At 40.9% G+C, this 18334-nt stretch overlaps 1 protein-coding gene across 1 annotated transcript in view; it reads right to left on the bottom strand.

The window, feature by feature from the left end:
- Nucleotides 1-9087, bottom strand: part of Abcd3 (ATP binding cassette subfamily D member 3) — a 60484-nt gene extending 51397 nt beyond the window's left edge. Inside the window, exon 1 of the mRNA XM_070007709.1 lies at nucleotides 8887-9087. Coding sequence (XP_069863810.1) covers nucleotides 8887-8996 — 110 coding nt within the window. The 5' untranslated portion in view covers nucleotides 8997-9087. The remainder of the gene's footprint in view (nucleotides 1-8886) is intronic.
- Nucleotides 9088-18334: the final 9247 nt, after the last annotated feature.

The following is an 18334-nucleotide window of genomic DNA, read 5'->3' as shown; positions in this document are numbered from 1 at the left end:
TTGCATCCTAATCACAGAGAAGTTAAATGTGAAAAAGGATGTTAAACTATGAAAAAGCAGATCTAAGAATTAATATGATAGTAACAGTCATTAATGATAGATTTCCCTTCCTTTTTAATATTCAAATTTTTATATCATGCTAAATTTTATCATGCATAAATGTTAATATTTAAAACAATATAGCAAGAGAGTAATTTTTAGGTCTAATTTTTAGGTCTAGTCTTATTCACTAAATTATAATAAAAAATCAATCACTACCTTTTTCTTTAAGAGACACTACGTCTCATGTTGCTTTCACAGGTTTAAGTTGTGCAGATGTGTTTAAAGTAGGGACATACAATTAGCACATGTTAATTAAGCTATTATTTATCTAGAGAGATGCTGCCTCATTCTACATAATGCATTTACTTACTATTCAGAATAGTAAGTCAAAATGTTCTGCACTGATGAATCAAACAGTCCACTTCTGTCTGTATTATGTCAGCACAATGGTGATATTGCCATATCTACTTACAGACATCAAATTAGCTCTGGTTTTAATGAGCCATAGTTTCAATTTATTAAATTGCATTCATTCAGGTCTGCTAGCACAGAAAAAGGACAGAATGTGTGGGCTTTACAAAATTACCTTTTATAACATTTTTTTCATTTTTATGCCAGTACTGGAGCTTGACTTTTTTTGCTCAAAAAACTCTACCACTTGAGCCACAACTCCATTTCTGGCTTTTTGTTGGTTAATTGGATAGAAAAGGCCATGAGACTATCCAGGCTAGTTTTGAATCACAATCCTCAGATCTCAGCCTCCTGAGTAGCTAAGATTACAGGTATAATTGTTCTTAATCTAGGGCTTGATGCCTAATTTTTTGTGGAAATATTACAAAGTCCATTTTAAGCAACTTGTACTCTTCTACAAAAATATTTCTAAAAGAAATAATACAAAAATACTACTTCAAATAAAGTATATTTAATGTGATAGACATGACTCCAAGAAAATATAAAAGACCCTTTTCAAATTCTGCCTAATTCGAGTTTATCCTGTATTTTAATAGACTAAAAGGGTCTGCTATGCATCAGGCCATGGATAAGTTAGTTACAATTTATTTATGTAAATGGACCAGATGGCCTGGTTACTTAGAATAGGGCAAATTCTTGGAGCAGGCTTGAGTTCACCAAAAAATACTGTCAGATTAAGTTCATTCTTGTCTCTGAAGGGACCATGGTCAAGCTCTGTAAAAATTACTTAGTATGCTATAAAGCATTTAATGGTAGACCAAGTAACAATTCTCTATCCTTTCTTTGTAAGAGACCAATATCACAGAAAGCTCTAGGGCCTTGTCTTCACATCCCTACAAGTAAAACAAAGACTCTCCCCCACTGGCTCCAGCAGAAACATTCCAAAAGAGGGCTGATACTCAGCATGGATAGGTTATGGATGATACTGGAAGGCACTGCCAAGTTTAAGGTGAGAATCAACACAATAATAACCAAACATGTGAATTAACAAAAATTCAACAAACATTCAACATCTAGTCTTACTCAACATTTTTTTAATTTATTGGGAAAAATCTACAAAAAATACTAAATGGACATACAAGATCTAAAAAGTTTTAGATGCAAGAAATGGTATGCCCAAACAAAATGGGCAAGTGCATAAGTACCGCTCCCACAAGCACCCAGGTTTAAAAGAAAAAAACAAAAACTAAGTATGACACGCTGAGGAGGGAAAAATATTATGGAAGAATATTTGTCATGAAAATTAATGCAACTTCATGCTATCTTAATAGAAATTCAAACTCCACAAGCAGCTCAGTTTGTTCTATTGGGAGTCAGAGGGGGCATATTTTGGATACTGAATTGAGTTTAGCACCACCTTTTCAATGGACAGAGGAAGAGAGTAGAACATTCAAGGAGCACTGAAAAAAAACAGGAAAAATCTCTGAGAAGATTTTCATAGGCACACTTGAGGAAATTATTAGGAAGATTCAATCATTTTTGAGAAGCTAATGGAAAACTTCAGGGGTCCTTTTGGTTTTCTTTTAGCAAACACAGGGATGGTTCAGACATCCTGTTAAATCCTCACACAGCTGCTGAGTTGAATACTATTTCCCCTGTTCTACTGAGGCTCACAGAGATTTATACAACTGAACCAGACCACAAACCCAGCAAATGGCTAACAAAAAACTAAGCCCAGATCTGATATAGAAGTCCATGCTATTCACTACAGCATGCTACCTTCATAATCAAGGTCAAGCTGGTCTTGTTTGTGAGTATCTATGTGAAGGAAAGGATGCAGAGTACAAAAGCAATACCTGCATGCCCATGTTTATTGTGGCACTACTTACAGTGCTTAGATATGGAATGACTGTAAGTACCCATCATCAGATAAATATACAAAGAAAAGGTGTATGTGAGTATAATGGAATACTGTTCAGTCATAAGACCATGAGCCTGTCATGGGGGGGGTAAGGGGAAGATAGCTGGAACTATATAGGACATCATGGTAAACTAAATACTCAAGTTACAGAAAATGCATAATACATGTATATAGTAAAGCATCTCAGTTATTCCTATTAATGTGTACAATTAGTTTTTAATAATTGTAATGAATACCTTCAGTAAAAAAAAATTAAAACTGATCAAGCTACTGCATTTTTTTTTAAGTTCATTATTACTGGGAGCAATGGCTCAAGCCTATAATCCTAGCTAAAACTAGAGTTTGGGGCCAACTCAGTCCAAAAGAACCTCACAATGACCTTAGCCAATAACTGGGTATAGTACTGCATGCTTGTCATCCTCAGCAATATGGAGAAGCACAAATAGGAGGATCAAAGCCCAGACAGGCCTGGACATTAAATAAACTAAGATGCTACCTAGAAAATATTTCATTTAAAAAATGGACTGGAGGCATGGCTCAAGTGGTAGAGTACCTGCCTAGCACTTATTAAAAGCAAGTTAATTCTTGCAAATATGTAAAACACATGCAAATTAATATTTCAACACTATTTCTATATAATTAGCACTTATTCAAAGTATCACAAATTGGCACAACTTTTTTAAAAGTCAAAAAAGAAATGGTCAATTTGTGAGCTCCAGAATGCTCACCGCCTTTCCAGAAACATTAAGTAAGTTACTAAGTTTCCATTCATTAATCCTATTTCCAGAATTTATTCCAAGGCAATTACAGCAGAGATGAAAATGTTCACTCACAAAAACACCTACAAAAAGCTTCAGAGGCAATTTTACCAAATAATTAAGGTATAAATTGTGATAATAAGCAACTCAAAGAATATTTGTACACTTTTGAAAGTTATGCAGAAATATGAGAATTTCTCCCTTAAATGAAAATAGAAAAACAGTTATAAATATATAACATTGTATGTAAATAACAAATAAGCAGAAAATAAAAGAGTATGTTTACTATAGTTATAGTATTCAGATTTCCATTTTGTTAACTGTCAGATGTTAAAGGTTCTGAGCACAATGGTGCATACCTGTAATGCCAACACTTGGGAAGTAGAATTCAATCATGACTTCAAGGCCAGCCTAAACTATATCGGGAGTTCAAGGGCAACTTGAGCTACACAGCCTGACCCTGGGGGGGCCGGGGACCGGGGAACAGAGCCTGGGATGTTAGAATGTATCTCGTACTAGAGTGCTTACCTCGTGCGAGGCTCTAGGTGTGGTTCCCTAGCCCCACAAAAAATAAAATAAATAAAATATACAGGTCAAGTCAGATGCCAGTGGCTCACACCTGTAATCCTAGCTACTCAGGAAGCTGAGATCTGAGGATCACAGTTCAAAGTAAACCCCGGGCAGGAAAGTCCTCATGAGACTCTTATCTCCAATTAGCCACTCAAAAACCAGAAGTAGAGCTATGGCTCAAAGTGGTTAAGTGCTAGCCTTGGAAAGAAGAGCTCATGGACAGTGCCCAGACTCTGAGTTCAAGCCCCAAGACCACCACCGCCAACAACAAATATAGATAGATAGATAGATAGATAGATAGATAGATAGATAGATAGATATGTTATGAAATGATAATGATACCATTAACTGAGAACTTCAAATAGGAAGCATGAAGGATTCAGTTCCTAAAGAGCTAGTAAGAAAACATTTACATTTGTAACAAGAAAAAAATGTATCATTTAATATAACAGAAACATACACACCAAAAAAAGGGGGGGAAGCATCTGAGAGGTAGGGGCAGTCATTCCATTCCACAAGTATTTTCTGAGTTCCTACTTCCTATATGCCAGCCAGAGTTCTAACCACTAGGGCTAACCAACAAACAGACTCAAATGCCTTCCCTCACGGAGCTGTGACCCTAGCAGGGCAGACTCACAGCAAGTGAGCTCAAAGCAAAGTAAGTAAATACATTTGAAAATGCTACGTGCCAAAGAAATAAGCAAAGTCAGGAAAGTGGACAGACTATATGTAGAGAAAATGCTATTTTAAACTAAGTGGCAATGGTTTCACTAGGGCCTGATAAAAGACTGAAGGAGTCCACAGTGGGGCAAGTGGAGACAGTACTGCAGGCAAGGAGGACAGTAAGTGCACAGGCCTGAAACAGAATGCCTGCCCAACATGCTAATTGCTAAAAACTTTGAAGCATAATTCATTAACAGCCTGTACCACAAACAGCAGTACTCAGGGCCTGTTCTACTTAAGCTGGGTTCAATTCACATTAGGTTTTGCTGGAATCCTTTAGTTTGTTTTTTTTTTTAAATCTATGGTTACTTAAAGCATCTCCTTTGAAATCATCTATTCATGGGTCATCGTTAGGGTCTCCTGCAGCTCTAGCCCCTCACATGACTCATGCCTGCAAACTGCAAAACACTCAGTAGACCTATCACATTATTCAAAGTTAAACCAGGCCTTAGAGCTTAATTTGAAATGATCACACATCTAAGGGGTTAAAAGGAGAAGGGTTAGTGGGAAGGGAGCACAAAGAGTATTAGGGGGAAATATGTGGACATACATATGGTTTTAAAAAAAAAAAGGCTTGAGCACTGAAACTCAGGAAAGAATATATTTAACCAAAATTTTCCAACATTGAGAATGCCCAAATAATTTCCCAAGTAAAAGAATTTTAAGATGTTCATCAAACTGGGATAGAATCCTTGCCACTATTCTCAAGTTTAACAGAATTCATCTACGAAAGATCTGTGGATCATGCTTTAGAGAAATCAAGGAAGATTCCAAAGTGATAGACTCAAGAGACAAGGTGGAAGTGGGAGGGAAAACAGAGCAGAAGCAAAGAAGATAAGACTAAGAGAAACACAAGCTCCTTGAAACTCCTCAGAAACGTGGGAGGAAGGAACTCTGTTCTAGCATTTACAGAGTGAGACTTGAAAAGGATAAGGGATAAAGGCACACCAAGTCACACCAGGCTGGATTATGCCCAGTGAAGCAAAGGGTTCTGGAGGTAATAAAAAAAAGGGGGTGGTGATCATCAAATAAATCACCTAGATTAGTTAACTCCTCTATGATGAGGTGACCCTACCTTGGCTCCTGAAGAAAAGTAAGAGTTGAAGAGCCAAGGATAAGGAGAGAAAAATTCCAGGTATGGTTGGCAGCCTGGAAATAGCCTGTTAAAAGAACACGGCCAAAACTGGCCTATTTGGAACAGAGGACACACTGGCAGGCAGGACCACATAAGTTTAGCCAGGTAAGATGAGACAACATAGAGGAAGGCTCTGAAATCCAGGATGAGAAATTTGAACTTTAGTTCACAAGCATTGCTAGTAAGGAAAAGAAACAGCTTTGTTTTGCTCTGTTCTGGTTGGTTGGTTGGCTGAAGATATAAAATGCTGTGGCAATATTCACTGGTCCCTTCCCCGGTCATCCAGAACTAATCCACTGATACTCCATTACTCTGGTCATATTATAGACTCTCAGGGACAATCACTACTTCTATGGCCTGCATTCATTTTTGTACAATCTCCAGTGCCTGACTACTAACTAGACCTTCGGATGTTCTTCAACTACCCTATCTACAGCATTTACCCTTTCTGTAACACTGTCTTTCTTGTGACATCCAAACTAGGGGTTTTAGATGACTCAGGGACTCAGATGACTCAGCTCAATAGTAGAATGCTTTGCTTGCTCACGTGCACAAGGCCTAGACTCATTCTCTAGTACCACAAAAATACACACATGCATACATACATACACCAGGCATGGCAGCACACACCTGTAACTGGTGTGAAAGCAGGAAGGTTTGGAGTTTGAGGTCCAGTTAACAATATCCTATATCAAGCACAAAATAAAAACAAAAGGGCTGGGGTCAAAAGCCAAAAGTTTACTTAGCAAGTTTGAAGTCCTGGGTTCATACAGAAAAAAAAAAAACAACTTTATTTCATTAGACAAGTGCCAGCGGTTCATTCTTGCAGGCCTAATCATAATTTCTGGAGAGCCAAGCCTGCTGTACTCAAGAGACTACAAGTTAACCTCACATGACCACATAAGCACCGAAGGCAATCATGAACACAGGAAGACTGTCTTTCATTTCAATGGGTGAGTATTTTAATGAAGGATTATTACAATACATATGCTTCTTACAAAGATTTTATGTGGGGGGAGGGAGGAATGGAAGACAGATTAAAACAACAAAAAACTGAAAAATACTGCTAAACATACAATTTAGCTCTTTATCCATTCTCCTGCCATTTCTAGTTATACCTCACAGTTCTCATAAAGCCTTCTCTAACTCTTCCTAAATTTATTATCCTGGTCTTTCTCAGAACTCCTAGGGCATGCCTGCCTGTACTTTTACATTCTTAACACTTAGTGCTTCAGCTTTTTCTCTCTAACATGAACACAAAGCTCCATGAGAAAAGATGTCTTATCTTCAGAGTGTATGTTTCTCCTATAGAATGGAGCACAGTAATACAACATTCTCAGACACTTACTTTACACAGAATAAATGGCTATTATCCTTATGTACAAAGATTCCATTTTTCCTCATGAATAACAAAATAAAATGTATTTCCTGCTCAGAAACTTCATTCTTACCACAAAATATTTAATGTGTAAAAAAACAGTATTTGACAACTCATTGCAACTTAAATGGCTAGTAACAGTATTCTATTCTGTAAATTGCCTGCTGCATAAGGGAATCCTCAAGAAGTTCACAAAGTTTCTCAAAGAAAGAATTTTACAATAGAATGAATGGCCACAACTATTTGGTAAAACATTCTATTATTCGTTATTATTTTACTGCTATTGCTATTTCCCATTAGATTATGTTTAAAATTCCCTCACTCAATAATCTGTGATCTTATAAATCAGTAGTGTGGTTGTTCTGAATGACAGGTCAGGGACATGAGAGTCTGGGTTGGAGAGGGAGGCTCATAATGTTCGGTTTCTTGATCTAAGCGTTGAATATACAGTTGTACTCTAGTCGTGAAAAATCCTTCAAACTTTACATTTTTGATGTATGTACTTTTCTATGCATATAGTACCCCAGGAAACAAAGAGCTGTTAACTGTCCTGGAGTACCTCCATCCCTCTAGTCCATATTAAATATTAAAACTGTCCAGAAACTGAAATCTTTCTTTGCAAAATGAAATTCAAATTAAAGCATTTAATATCTACAGGTGGATTTCCAGATGGATTTGATTTGTCATTGGGAACTCAGAAGGCATACAATGCAACAGAAAAAAAACGTTTTATACTTTCCAGAACTAACCTTTAAACAATGAGAGAAGGAAGAGGAGGATGAGAGGAGGAGGAGGAGGAAGGAAGATGAAGGAAAAAGAGGAGGAGAGGGAAGGAAGGAAGGAAGGAAGGAAGAAAGGAAGGGAGGGAGGGAGGGAGGGAAAGTGTGTGTGAACTTCCCAACTGTAAGGTCTAGGCTATGATGTGAACCATTGCTTTAGACTTCATGAAGTAAGGCAAAGAAGGACCTCATGGAAATGACGCTGGGAGCCACCTGTCAGTGTTTTAGTCCAAATGCTACTACTAACTAGACGTTCCAGGCAAGCCAAAACCAGGAAATCCAGGTACCTGCTCAGAGGAATGCGTAGCAGGCCGCTCAACTCTACTAGGAAATGTACACTCACTGGTAAAAACAATAGGAAAGCAAGTAACCTTTCCCATACGCTCACTTGGCCGAGGAAATAAAAAATGTTGTCTGCCATCTCACCAACCAGAATAATCCTCTTTCTTCGTCTAATCTGAAGGCTTCCCAAAAGTTACACCTGAAAACTTTTTGGGGGGGCGGGGGGGGACAAGAATTCTCGGCTTAAGCGGAAGAGTGTGATGAAAATGGGTATCCATCCTCACCTAAAACAACCTTTTCACCTTTCACCCACTTCGCCGGGGAGGGAACTTTGTCCTCCAATATCGCGGCTTCCATTCGGCTTGTCCAGATGCAAGGCCAGGGCGTTCCCCGCCCTGGTTCCAAGAGGGCACCCCGGTAGAAGGCAATCGTGGGGGTCCGGAGGATCCGGCATGCCACCACCCCGGCCACTTCCACCGGGCGAGGAGCCTCGCGGTCCACCTCCATCCCCGGAACCCCAAAACCCTCCAGGGCCGGCGTGGGGCGGGCGCGGGCCGAACCAGCCCGAAAAGTTGAGGCAGGAAGGGGGGTGGTTTAGGGGCGTTGGTGGGTGGGGCGCCGCCGCCCGTCCTCCCGCCCCCGACCACTGCTCCCACCGCCGGGGCTCCGCGGAGGGGGGGGGGGGGGGGCAATCTGCACATCCCGGGGCCGGGGAGGCCGCGGGCCGGCGCGGCGGGGACGCCCGGACGCCCTGACATTGGCGCCTGGCGGCAGCCGCCTCAGCCAACTCCGAGCTCGGAGCTGCCGGCTCGGGGCGCCGGCGGGGAGGGGACGCCGAGCGCCGGGGCCCGCGGCCAAGGCAGGGGCGGCGCGGCCCGGAGCCTTACCCGTGCAGGCCGAGGGCGCGGCGCCGCTTGTGGAGCAGGCAGAGCACCAGCAGCGCGGCCCCCGCCAGCGAGGAGTTCCGCGCCGTCAAGTACTTGCTGAAGGCCGCCATGGCACCACCAGAGCGAGCGAGCTGGCGACCGGGGAGCTGGCAGCGACTACTTTAGTGCAGGAAACCAGCGCGAGGGAGACTGGGAGGAGAGGACCGCGCCGGGAGGGAGGGGGTGGAGGGGGCAGAGAGGGAGGGGGCGTGGCCGGAGGCCGCAGGCTCCGCCCCCTGGCGCGCGCCGCTGCGCCAAGCCCACCTCAGGCAGGAGCTCAGTCTGCATGGGAGCGCGCGCAAGACGCACTACGCAGGCGCGGGCCTCCGCCGCGGGGTCGTGGGTGGAGGGAACGGGGCGGGGGGGGGGGGGGGGGGGGGCCGGAGAGGAGGGCCTCCTGGTATCAGGTGCTGCCGCCGAGGCCGGCGGCGGCCACAGCGTCCACCCAATCCGGGATGTGTACACACGCCCTGGCTTTCCCAAGAACTGGAAGAGCGGGCCGGGCCTGCGCCCCGGACTCGGAGCCGGCCGCTCTCGGAGTCGGCCGCTCGCCGCCTCCCCGCTGACGGGTCCCCCCACCACCCTCTTAAAGGAGCCGCGCGGGCGTCCGCCCCGTCCTCGGAGCCCACGGTCAGCATTGGCTCCACACAGTCTGCACCTCCGAAGAGTGCCGGGAGAAGACTGCACAGCAACTGCTTTTTATTAAGTCAAGGCTTCTTTTGTTGTTTTTGTGCCGGTCCAGGGGCTTGAGCCCAGGGCCTGGGTGGTGGTGTCCTTGAGCTTTTTTGCCTTCACGCTGGTGCTCTACCACTAGAGCCACAGCTCCTCTTCCAAGGTGTGTGTGTGGTGTGTATGTGAATTGGAGATAAGAGTCTCAGAGACTTTCCTATCCTGGCTGGCTTCGAACTACCATCCTGTGATCTCATTCTCCTGAGTTGCTAGGATTACAGGCCTGACCCTCTGGCACCCGGCCTAAGTTAAGGTTTTCCAAACCCTAAGTAAGGATCTCTCCTGGGATTGTGAAATCGGTTTGGTAGCCCTGATCGTGTTCATCGCCTGTATGTGTTTGTTTTGTTTTATAAGAATAGATGGCGATAGAAAAAGCTCAGCGTGCATGACATAGTAAAGGAGTTCTTTTGAAAGTTTCTCCAGTTGTTTTTTTTTTCTTCTGAGTAGGTATGTATGGCCGAGGGGTGATACAAAATGTATGCTCGGGCCCAAGTTAGAGAAACACTGTAGTGTTCAAATGGACATTCAGAAGTAACAATCGTGGGTTGTATTGGTGCTGGCCTCACTCCCAGATTCAGAAGGGCTTTACAGCTTACAGCATTCTTCTTTTCCTCCCCAGGCGGCAGAAATTGTGAGCCCTGGCATTTAACCTCATACATCCACACTTAATGAATGACCATTTTCAGTCGAGGCAAGCAAGTGGCAGAAGTAAGTCTATAAAACTTCACATAACACAAACCCATATTTAAGTTGCCTACCTGCCAAAGGAGCCTTCCTAACAATGAGGCCTTAAGGTGTTTCCTCAGGGTAACTTGTTGGTTGCCTCATAGATGTTATGAGCATCATTTAAAAAAAGACACAATGGTCTAGGTTGTGGTTGTGCATAGGTGTGCAATAGTCAATTCTAAGTTATGTAAAAGTGAAGTGTCTCTCAATTCTCCATGCTCTATGTATAACATTTAAGTAATAAGGCATATCTGACAGAAAGGATCAATAATCATTTTTTTTCTCCAAACCCTGTTATAGAGAAAAAAATGTGAAAAAAAATTACAAATGTGCTAAGTACCACCACAGAGATATGAACAGGACACTATGAACACAAGAATAATGCTCATGCCTGTAATCCTAGCATTTAGGAGGCTGAGATCTGAGGGTCATGGTTCAAGGCCAGCCTGGGCAGGAAAGTCCATGAGACTCTTATTTCTAGTAAACCACTAGAAAAGTAGCACTGTGACTCAAGCAGTAGAGCACTATCCTTGAGCTAAAGAGTGCAGGAACAGCACCAAAGCTCAGAGTTCAAGCCCCACAACAGACAAAAAGAAGAAGAAGAAGAATGCTTAGATTTGTCTAGAGCTGTCAATTAAGACTTGACAAGATGCCTGTAGCTGAATGTGGAGGACCAAAAAAAGTGGTCACCAGTATAAAGGGAAAATTGCTAGCTCACTAGTATATTATAAAGTGATAATGACGGTAAAGGTATTGGGAAACTGAGAAGGAAATGACAAGGCCATCTTAGTTTGTCACAATGAAGAAAGTGATCAAAACCATATCTATTAAGGAAATGATTTCAAAACATCCAGCAGAAACATACAAATATCCCTCTAATGGAAGTGGAGCTGTGGCCCAAGTGGTAGAGCACTAGTATTGAGCAAAACAGCTCAAGGGTAGCACCCAGGCCCTGAGTACAAGCCCAGGACCAGTCCAAAAAAACCAAAAATCTCACTTTCAAGATAGTCTAAAAAGAACCCTATTCAAAAACCATGAGGAATTTTTTAAGTAAAATGTATTATATAAGATGAAGTAATTTTTGTTGTTGATAATGCCCTCTGGATAAAGACAAAGCTATAACCCAGTTAAGTTTGTTCATTTGATGCTGCAAAAAGAGATATCACACAGCAGAGATTTGTAGGGAAGTCTAGAACAATTTTAAAAAGAAGGAATGAAATGTAGGGAAAGAGAGAAGTAAAGATAAAATCTAAAAGCAGCACTAGAAGAGCTCAAAGCAAATCAGATCTATATATAATGTTGAACCTGAGTTCAGGAGTAGACTCAAGGTTCTGTGTGTTTGGAAACACAAATTTAAAACCATGCAGAATATGAACCTCTGCACTTTTTTTTTTTTTTTTTTTGTCAGTTGTGGGGCTTGAACTCTGGGTCTGGAAGCTGTCCCTCAGTTCTTCAGCTCAAGGCGGGCACTCTACCACTTGAGCCACAGCGACACTTCTGGTTTTCTGAGTAGTTTATTGGAGATAAGAGTCTCATGGACTTTCTTTCCTGCCTGGGCTGGCTTTGAACCATGATCCTCAGATCTCAGCTTCCTGAGTAGCTAGGATTACTGGTGTGAGTCACTGGCACCTGACTAAACATCTGCATTGTAAGTGGAAGCCACGCTTCTAAGTCAAAGTGATTGATCATTCAAATCCTCCAAGTGAGAGAGGGATATTATGTTCTCACTGATAACCATCTGAGAGCAATGAAGTTTCCAGTTGGTCTAGGATGTTAAAGGTCCAATAACCTCAGCACCTTGTCCTTTGATAACTAACCAAAGCAGTTGTGCAGGTGTGTACCTTATAGTATTAAATAACTAGGACAAAGAAAATACAATGTATCAAGAAACCTCCAGGATCTCTGATTTTTAAAGAATTTGAGTTATGGAAATAGAAAAAGGAATATAAGGTTGGGGAAATCTAGAAAGCCTCTTAAGAATTCTGTCATCCAGCTTTCAAGATAGTCCAAGATTGAGGATGGTTGACTACTGAGGCTGGATCATAACAGGCATTGTGGCTTCTGCCTGGGTCTCTTGGATTACATATTCTTGGGGAGCAGCTGCCCCCAGAGAACACTCAGATGACTCTGGACAGGGATTAAGGCCTCCCACTAGAAGCCAGCACCAGCCACCAGCACCAGCCTGACAGTCATGTGAATGAATCATCTGACAAACATCACCATCCCCAATCAAGCTTGGTAACTACAACTTTACAAATAATCCCACACCAGGAAGCTCATCCCAGATGAGCTTATGTACACAGTGAGAGATAATAAAAGTTTATTGTGTTAAGCCACCAAAATTGGGTATAGTTTGTTATGCAGCTGATGTGATTTGGGCTAAACCTTGAAAAAGCAGATAGAACATGGGGTTTAGGAAAATATAATGACAACAAAAGTTATAAATACAAGGAAGTATATAACAGGCCAGGTGTGATAGTGTATACCTGAAATCCCAACGTGGGAGGTAGAGATACAGTAGTAGGATGGCAGTTTGTAAACCAGCCTGGGCAAAAAAAAAAAAAAAGTTAACAAGAATTTATTTCAAAAACAACGTGGGCATGATGGTGCCTGCTTGTAAACCCAGCTGTGCAGGAGGAGGAAACAGGAGGATTATAGGTTGAAGGCCAGCCCCAGGCAAAAGCTAGAGACCCTGTCTGAAAAATCAAGCAAAAAAGGGTCAAGTGGTATAGCACCTTCCTAGCAAGTGTGAGGCATTGAGTTCAAACCCCAGGACTTCCAAAAAGAATGTCCAAAACAAGATGGAGGAACAGGACTAAGTTCAGAGTGGAGTATAAAATGAGAAAAATTTAATGTTTAATTGAGATGAGCTCCTGGAGGATTTGCAACATCAAGTTACCCAGGTGGGATCTTATCTTGTGTGGAGGAGGGAGTATTCTGTAGATTTAAGAAAGCTTTTGTTTAGAGAAAGCCATGCTAATGGAGTGTGAGGGACAGACTGAAGGAGGAAACCTGATCAGGGAGACCCATTTTCACACTTGGAAAATAATCCAGGTTAAAGGTAATGACCAACTGAGTCAAAGCACTGCCAACTGAGTCAAAGCACTGCCAAACAAATAGGAAGAGAGGAATTTTGTGGATTTAAATTGGATGGGGCTAGGTAGGGTTGTTAATTGGTAGGAAAACTTTTAAATTGACTCAGCTACTTCCTGGCTGAGTACTGAGTAGATGATAATATTTACCTAAAGTCAAAGGTACAGCAGTGATACATTCTTACCAGGAAAATGAGATACAGATGAATAAACCCCGACTATTTTTCCCTTACCAGAGAAACTCCAAGACCAGTCTCTCTCTAAACTCCAATCTTGATATCCTCTCCTCCAAAAGAGATGTTCTACCACACCCCAAGAGATGAACACCCACTCCTAGTCACTACAATGGGCTTCTTTGGACATTCTACTCCTTCCTGAACTCCTTCCTTAACTCTCTTCCAACTCAGTTCATCTTTTTTTTTTTTTTTTTTACAAAGGTGATATACAAATGGAATAACAGTTCCATAAATCAGGTAATAAATACATTTCTTTTTGAACAGCATCATCCCCTCCTTTATTTACTCCTAGTTTTTTCTCCCCTGATCCTTTCCCCTTACCCCCCCAAGTTGTATAGTTCATTTCCAACATAGTGTCTAGTGAGTATCACTGCTGAATTGGTTCACCCCTTGTCCAGCCGTTTCTGTGTTTTCCCCTTCCCATTCCCAAATCAGGGAAACTTATATACAAGACAGAAGGTACAGAAATCAAAAGGGAAAAAACAGAAGAAAAGAAAAAGAGCCACAAACAGTACGACAGACCGTACAATAATAATGAAGCCATAATGATCTGTTATGAACACTCTGCACATACATCCTGCCTAGTTGAACACCTCTTTCAAGTTAACTCCTCCCTCCTTTGTAATTACTTCCGCATCATATATAGTCCTATTGATATGTGGTGGGGTTTCCTGGAAGATCAATCTTAAAAAAAAAAAAAAAAAAAAACCTATCAAAGGAGAAAATGACAGCCACTTTTCTGGCAAGGTAAATGTTACCCCCATCACTGGGAACAGATGGTATTTGCTTAGCCAAGTGTCTTGAGAAGCTTCTCTTAGGAAAAGGAGATACAAATGGAAGGAGAGCCCTAGGTACCCATTGCCCAGGTTACAGGACATTCCAGCCTGAGTTAGCCCAGGCTGCTGGGGAGAAGTTTATAGAAGACAGCCTCCTAAGGGGGAGGTGGGGAAAGAGAGAGAGAAAGAGAGAGAGAGAGAGAGACCTCTACCTCTTTCCCATGAAAATCCAGTATTTTTAGACTCTTTATATAGATAGGAGAGTTCCTGTTACCTACTTGCGTTTCTAAAAAAGAATAGGAAGTCTGGTGGTAGCACAACCATAGCCCAAACAAATGATTGCTCCTGTATAGTGTGTAGCTAAACCTTGAAGGCAACCACGGTTCAGCCTACCTAAGAACTACCCATGTTTTCTGAGACTAATGTCCCAGCATCAGGAGAGCTAGAAGTCATGCTTCCAGCTGCCACAGCTTGTTCATCCAGGACACTACGGCAGGTGAGCAAAGAGACCTGGCACTGAGACCTGGCAACTTACAAGGGCAATAACAGCTAGTGGCCAAAAGGGTTGTAGGCAACAGATTCTTTGGGATAAGTCTAGTGTCTTTGGGCTGAATAGCTCCTATGGTTCTTGATAATTAAGTAATAGGCAGCCTCAAATTTTTCTCATAAGGATTTCCTAATAAGGAATCAAACTGAGCAATTAACTGAAAAGATAAATTGTGTACCCCACAGTACTAAAATTCAAAACAATTATACAAATGTATTTTTTGTTTCTTTGTGTGTGTATGTCTGTGTCTGTGTCTGTGTGTGTGTAGTGCTGGTGATAGAACCCAGGGCCTCACCCATGCTAAACAAGCACTCTACCACTGAGCTATTTCACCATCCCAACAGAGGTGAGGATGAGGAACACCCAACCATTAGGCCTTATTTGGTTCTGGTCCTGCCAAGGCAGCCACAGGTAGAACTCCAATTTCAACAAACCTTGGAGCTATTTTCAAAGCAAAGTTCAGTAAGTCTGGGTCTACAAATGATGTTAGAAATTTCCAAATGGCCCTTGACAGAGAAAAAGTTCTCCATTCATGCTACTGTATCCAATCTGGGGCTCAACTACACACACTGTTCCTGATGTTCAGTAAGTGTTTGCTAACCAGAACACATTCATTTTCAGTGTTAAAAGAAATGCCCTGTGGAAAATGACAAAGTAGTCAGCAATTAAGATCTAGTACTTGGGTCAGTAATAATTTTTTTTAAGTACACTTTTGAGTTCTTTGACATTTCAGCCATTTTAGTACCATTGGATTCACTTATTGAGGTGTTAGGGACATTTAAGGAGTCACATTGCTCAGCTTTTTAACAGAAGTTGTGTTTCTCAATTGCAGTTGATGCATCTGTCATGATGGATATCCTTTGCATTATCACTCAGAGAAAAGAAAGCATGCAACAACTGCAAATTTACCAATTCAAGAACAAGCCAGATATTTAGAGTAAAAGCGATTGGAAATATTTATCATGTCTAACTCTCAATAGGGTTACAGAAGAAAGAAACTAAGAGTTTCTTTAGAAAAAAAAAACAATTCATGAAGGGAAAGCTAAAAGTTTAAAAAGGATTAAAGGTATACATATTAAAAATTAAATGGTAAAAATCAGGGAGCTAGAGAAGAAGGAAAAGAAAGAAGACAGAAAAGGATGAAGTATATTGAATAAAGGTGTAAGAAATAATAGTTAACTGTCACTAGTTCTTAACAATCCCTCACAAATGATAGCTCTTGTATCATTAATGGCATGATAACAACTTGCTCCAGGGCAGATACTCAAACAAGTTCCTATAAAATAGATGGAACGCTGAAAAAAAGGAATGATCCAATAAGCAATTACTTAGAAGAAAAGAAAAGGTTAGACTAGACACAGCATCAAGGAAATGGATAATTACAAAAATATATGAGACATTTAAGGAAAAAGAACCATTTTGGGGACAGTTAAAAGAACTCATCTTTACTGGCACCATATATTTTCAGAACACTAGTTTCTTTCCCTCCAGTCATCTCTGGATTTCACATCTTCCACAGTCCACTCACCTTGCTTTGCCAACCCTCCCTACCACCATTTCTCCCAGGTACCCTCTGCTCCAAATAAACTGGGCTACAACTGGCCATCACTACCTAGACTTTTTTTCCTCCTATTTATTAGCATGCCTGAAATATCCCCTTTTCTGTCCTCTGCTTTCTAAAGATCTTACCACTAGAGAAGACTGACATTCTTAAAGCTTTAACCAGGTCATGTAATCTTCTGCTAAACTCTTCCAGAAGCCTCCCTGCTCTCAGACTAAAGTCCAACCTCCTTGCAAGGATACTCAGTCTTATATCTGATAACCTCTCATTACATAAGCATCTTTCCTGACGTGAATGGACTCCCCTCATTATCTCTCCTCAAGTTGCTGCAGCCCCTACTCTCCCCAATGTACCAAGTCTGCTCATATCTTGGTTCAATTACAAAGGTTGAATGATTTCATATTTGGAAAGTACTTAATACAGTGTTTGGCACAAGTAAATATTCTATGGATTTGTGTGTGTGTGTGTGTGTGTGTGTGTGTGTGTGTTTTGCTTCTCTGAAGAATGTTGACTAATATAGGACCTTTATAAAAAGTGTTTGCTAACCTCTGCCCTAGAAAATCAAGGATAAGATTACTTCAAACAGTAAGATATTTATGAGACATAGCAGGCTATAAAATGAGCATGCACAAATCAATATCATTCACATATACAAACAGCAACCAGTTACAAGATATAATGAATGAGGACTCCCTATTTTTAATAGCAAAAACAAAGATAATATATTCAAAATAATTAGTAATAAGCTACAAAAGATGCTCAAAAACCTATCTAAAGAAAATTATAAAACATTCTTAAAATGCACAAAGGTAGACTTAAGCAAATAGAAAACATTCTTGTCCTTAGTTGAGAAGTTCCAGTATGATAATTCCACCAGTTTTCCCTAAGATATTTTATAAACTTAGAAACTGGATTTATAGTTTACTTTAAAAATTACAGAAAAAAATCCAATGAGCTTTTCTATGGGGTTGTAAATGAGGTAAGCCTATAGTTCATATAGGAGAATGACCATCCAAGGCAATTGAAGGGAAGGAACAGAAATAGAGCTAAATGTATATAAGCATGTAGGATATGATACAGATAGTGTCGCTTGAAACTTGGACAAAGATAGCTGTTTGTTTGTTGTTTACTTAATAAATCATGTTGAGACTGGTGGATAGCCACTTGACCAAAAGGAGAAATTGAAATCCCTCAAACCATACATAAGCAGAGACTAGAGGAATCACAGATCTAAATGTAAAAAATGAAATTGTACAAATCCTATGGAAGACATGGACAAATTCCTCTATAACCTAGATATCAGATAAGGCTTCCTAACGCTGACTAAAAAGCCCTATGACACAAAAGAAAAAAATTTGGCAAACTTAAAAATAATTATATAGCTAATAAAACATTTTCACAGGTCAAACATACTGTAAGCAAAGTCAAAATAACAAATGACTAGCTATAAGAAAATATTTCTAACCTGCATTGGAAATAAAAGGATAATACCCATAATACATAATCTATAAAGTCTACAGAAAAATATCAGAGATTATGTAGAAAAATGGACAAATGGAAAGAACGGACAAGTTACAAAAAAGATATAAAATGTTGGAAGATAGTCAAACTTACAATAAAATACAAAATGAACTATAGTAAGATCACTTCTGTACCCACAACATTGGCAAAAGTTCAAAAGCTTAGTAACATCACAATAAGGTTGTTGGGGGAAATCGACGCTCTGCACTTCTGGTCAGAAT

Source organism: Dipodomys merriami, unplaced genomic scaffold (genome assembly GCF_024711535.1).
Source record: "Dipodomys merriami isolate MVZ:Mamm:240054 unplaced genomic scaffold, mDipMer1.0.p SCAF_7, whole genome shotgun sequence".
In the NCBI taxonomy this organism is placed as follows: Eukaryota; Metazoa; Chordata; class Mammalia; order Rodentia; family Heteromyidae; genus Dipodomys; species Dipodomys merriami.
This window is presented reverse-complemented; position numbering and strand designations above follow the sequence as displayed.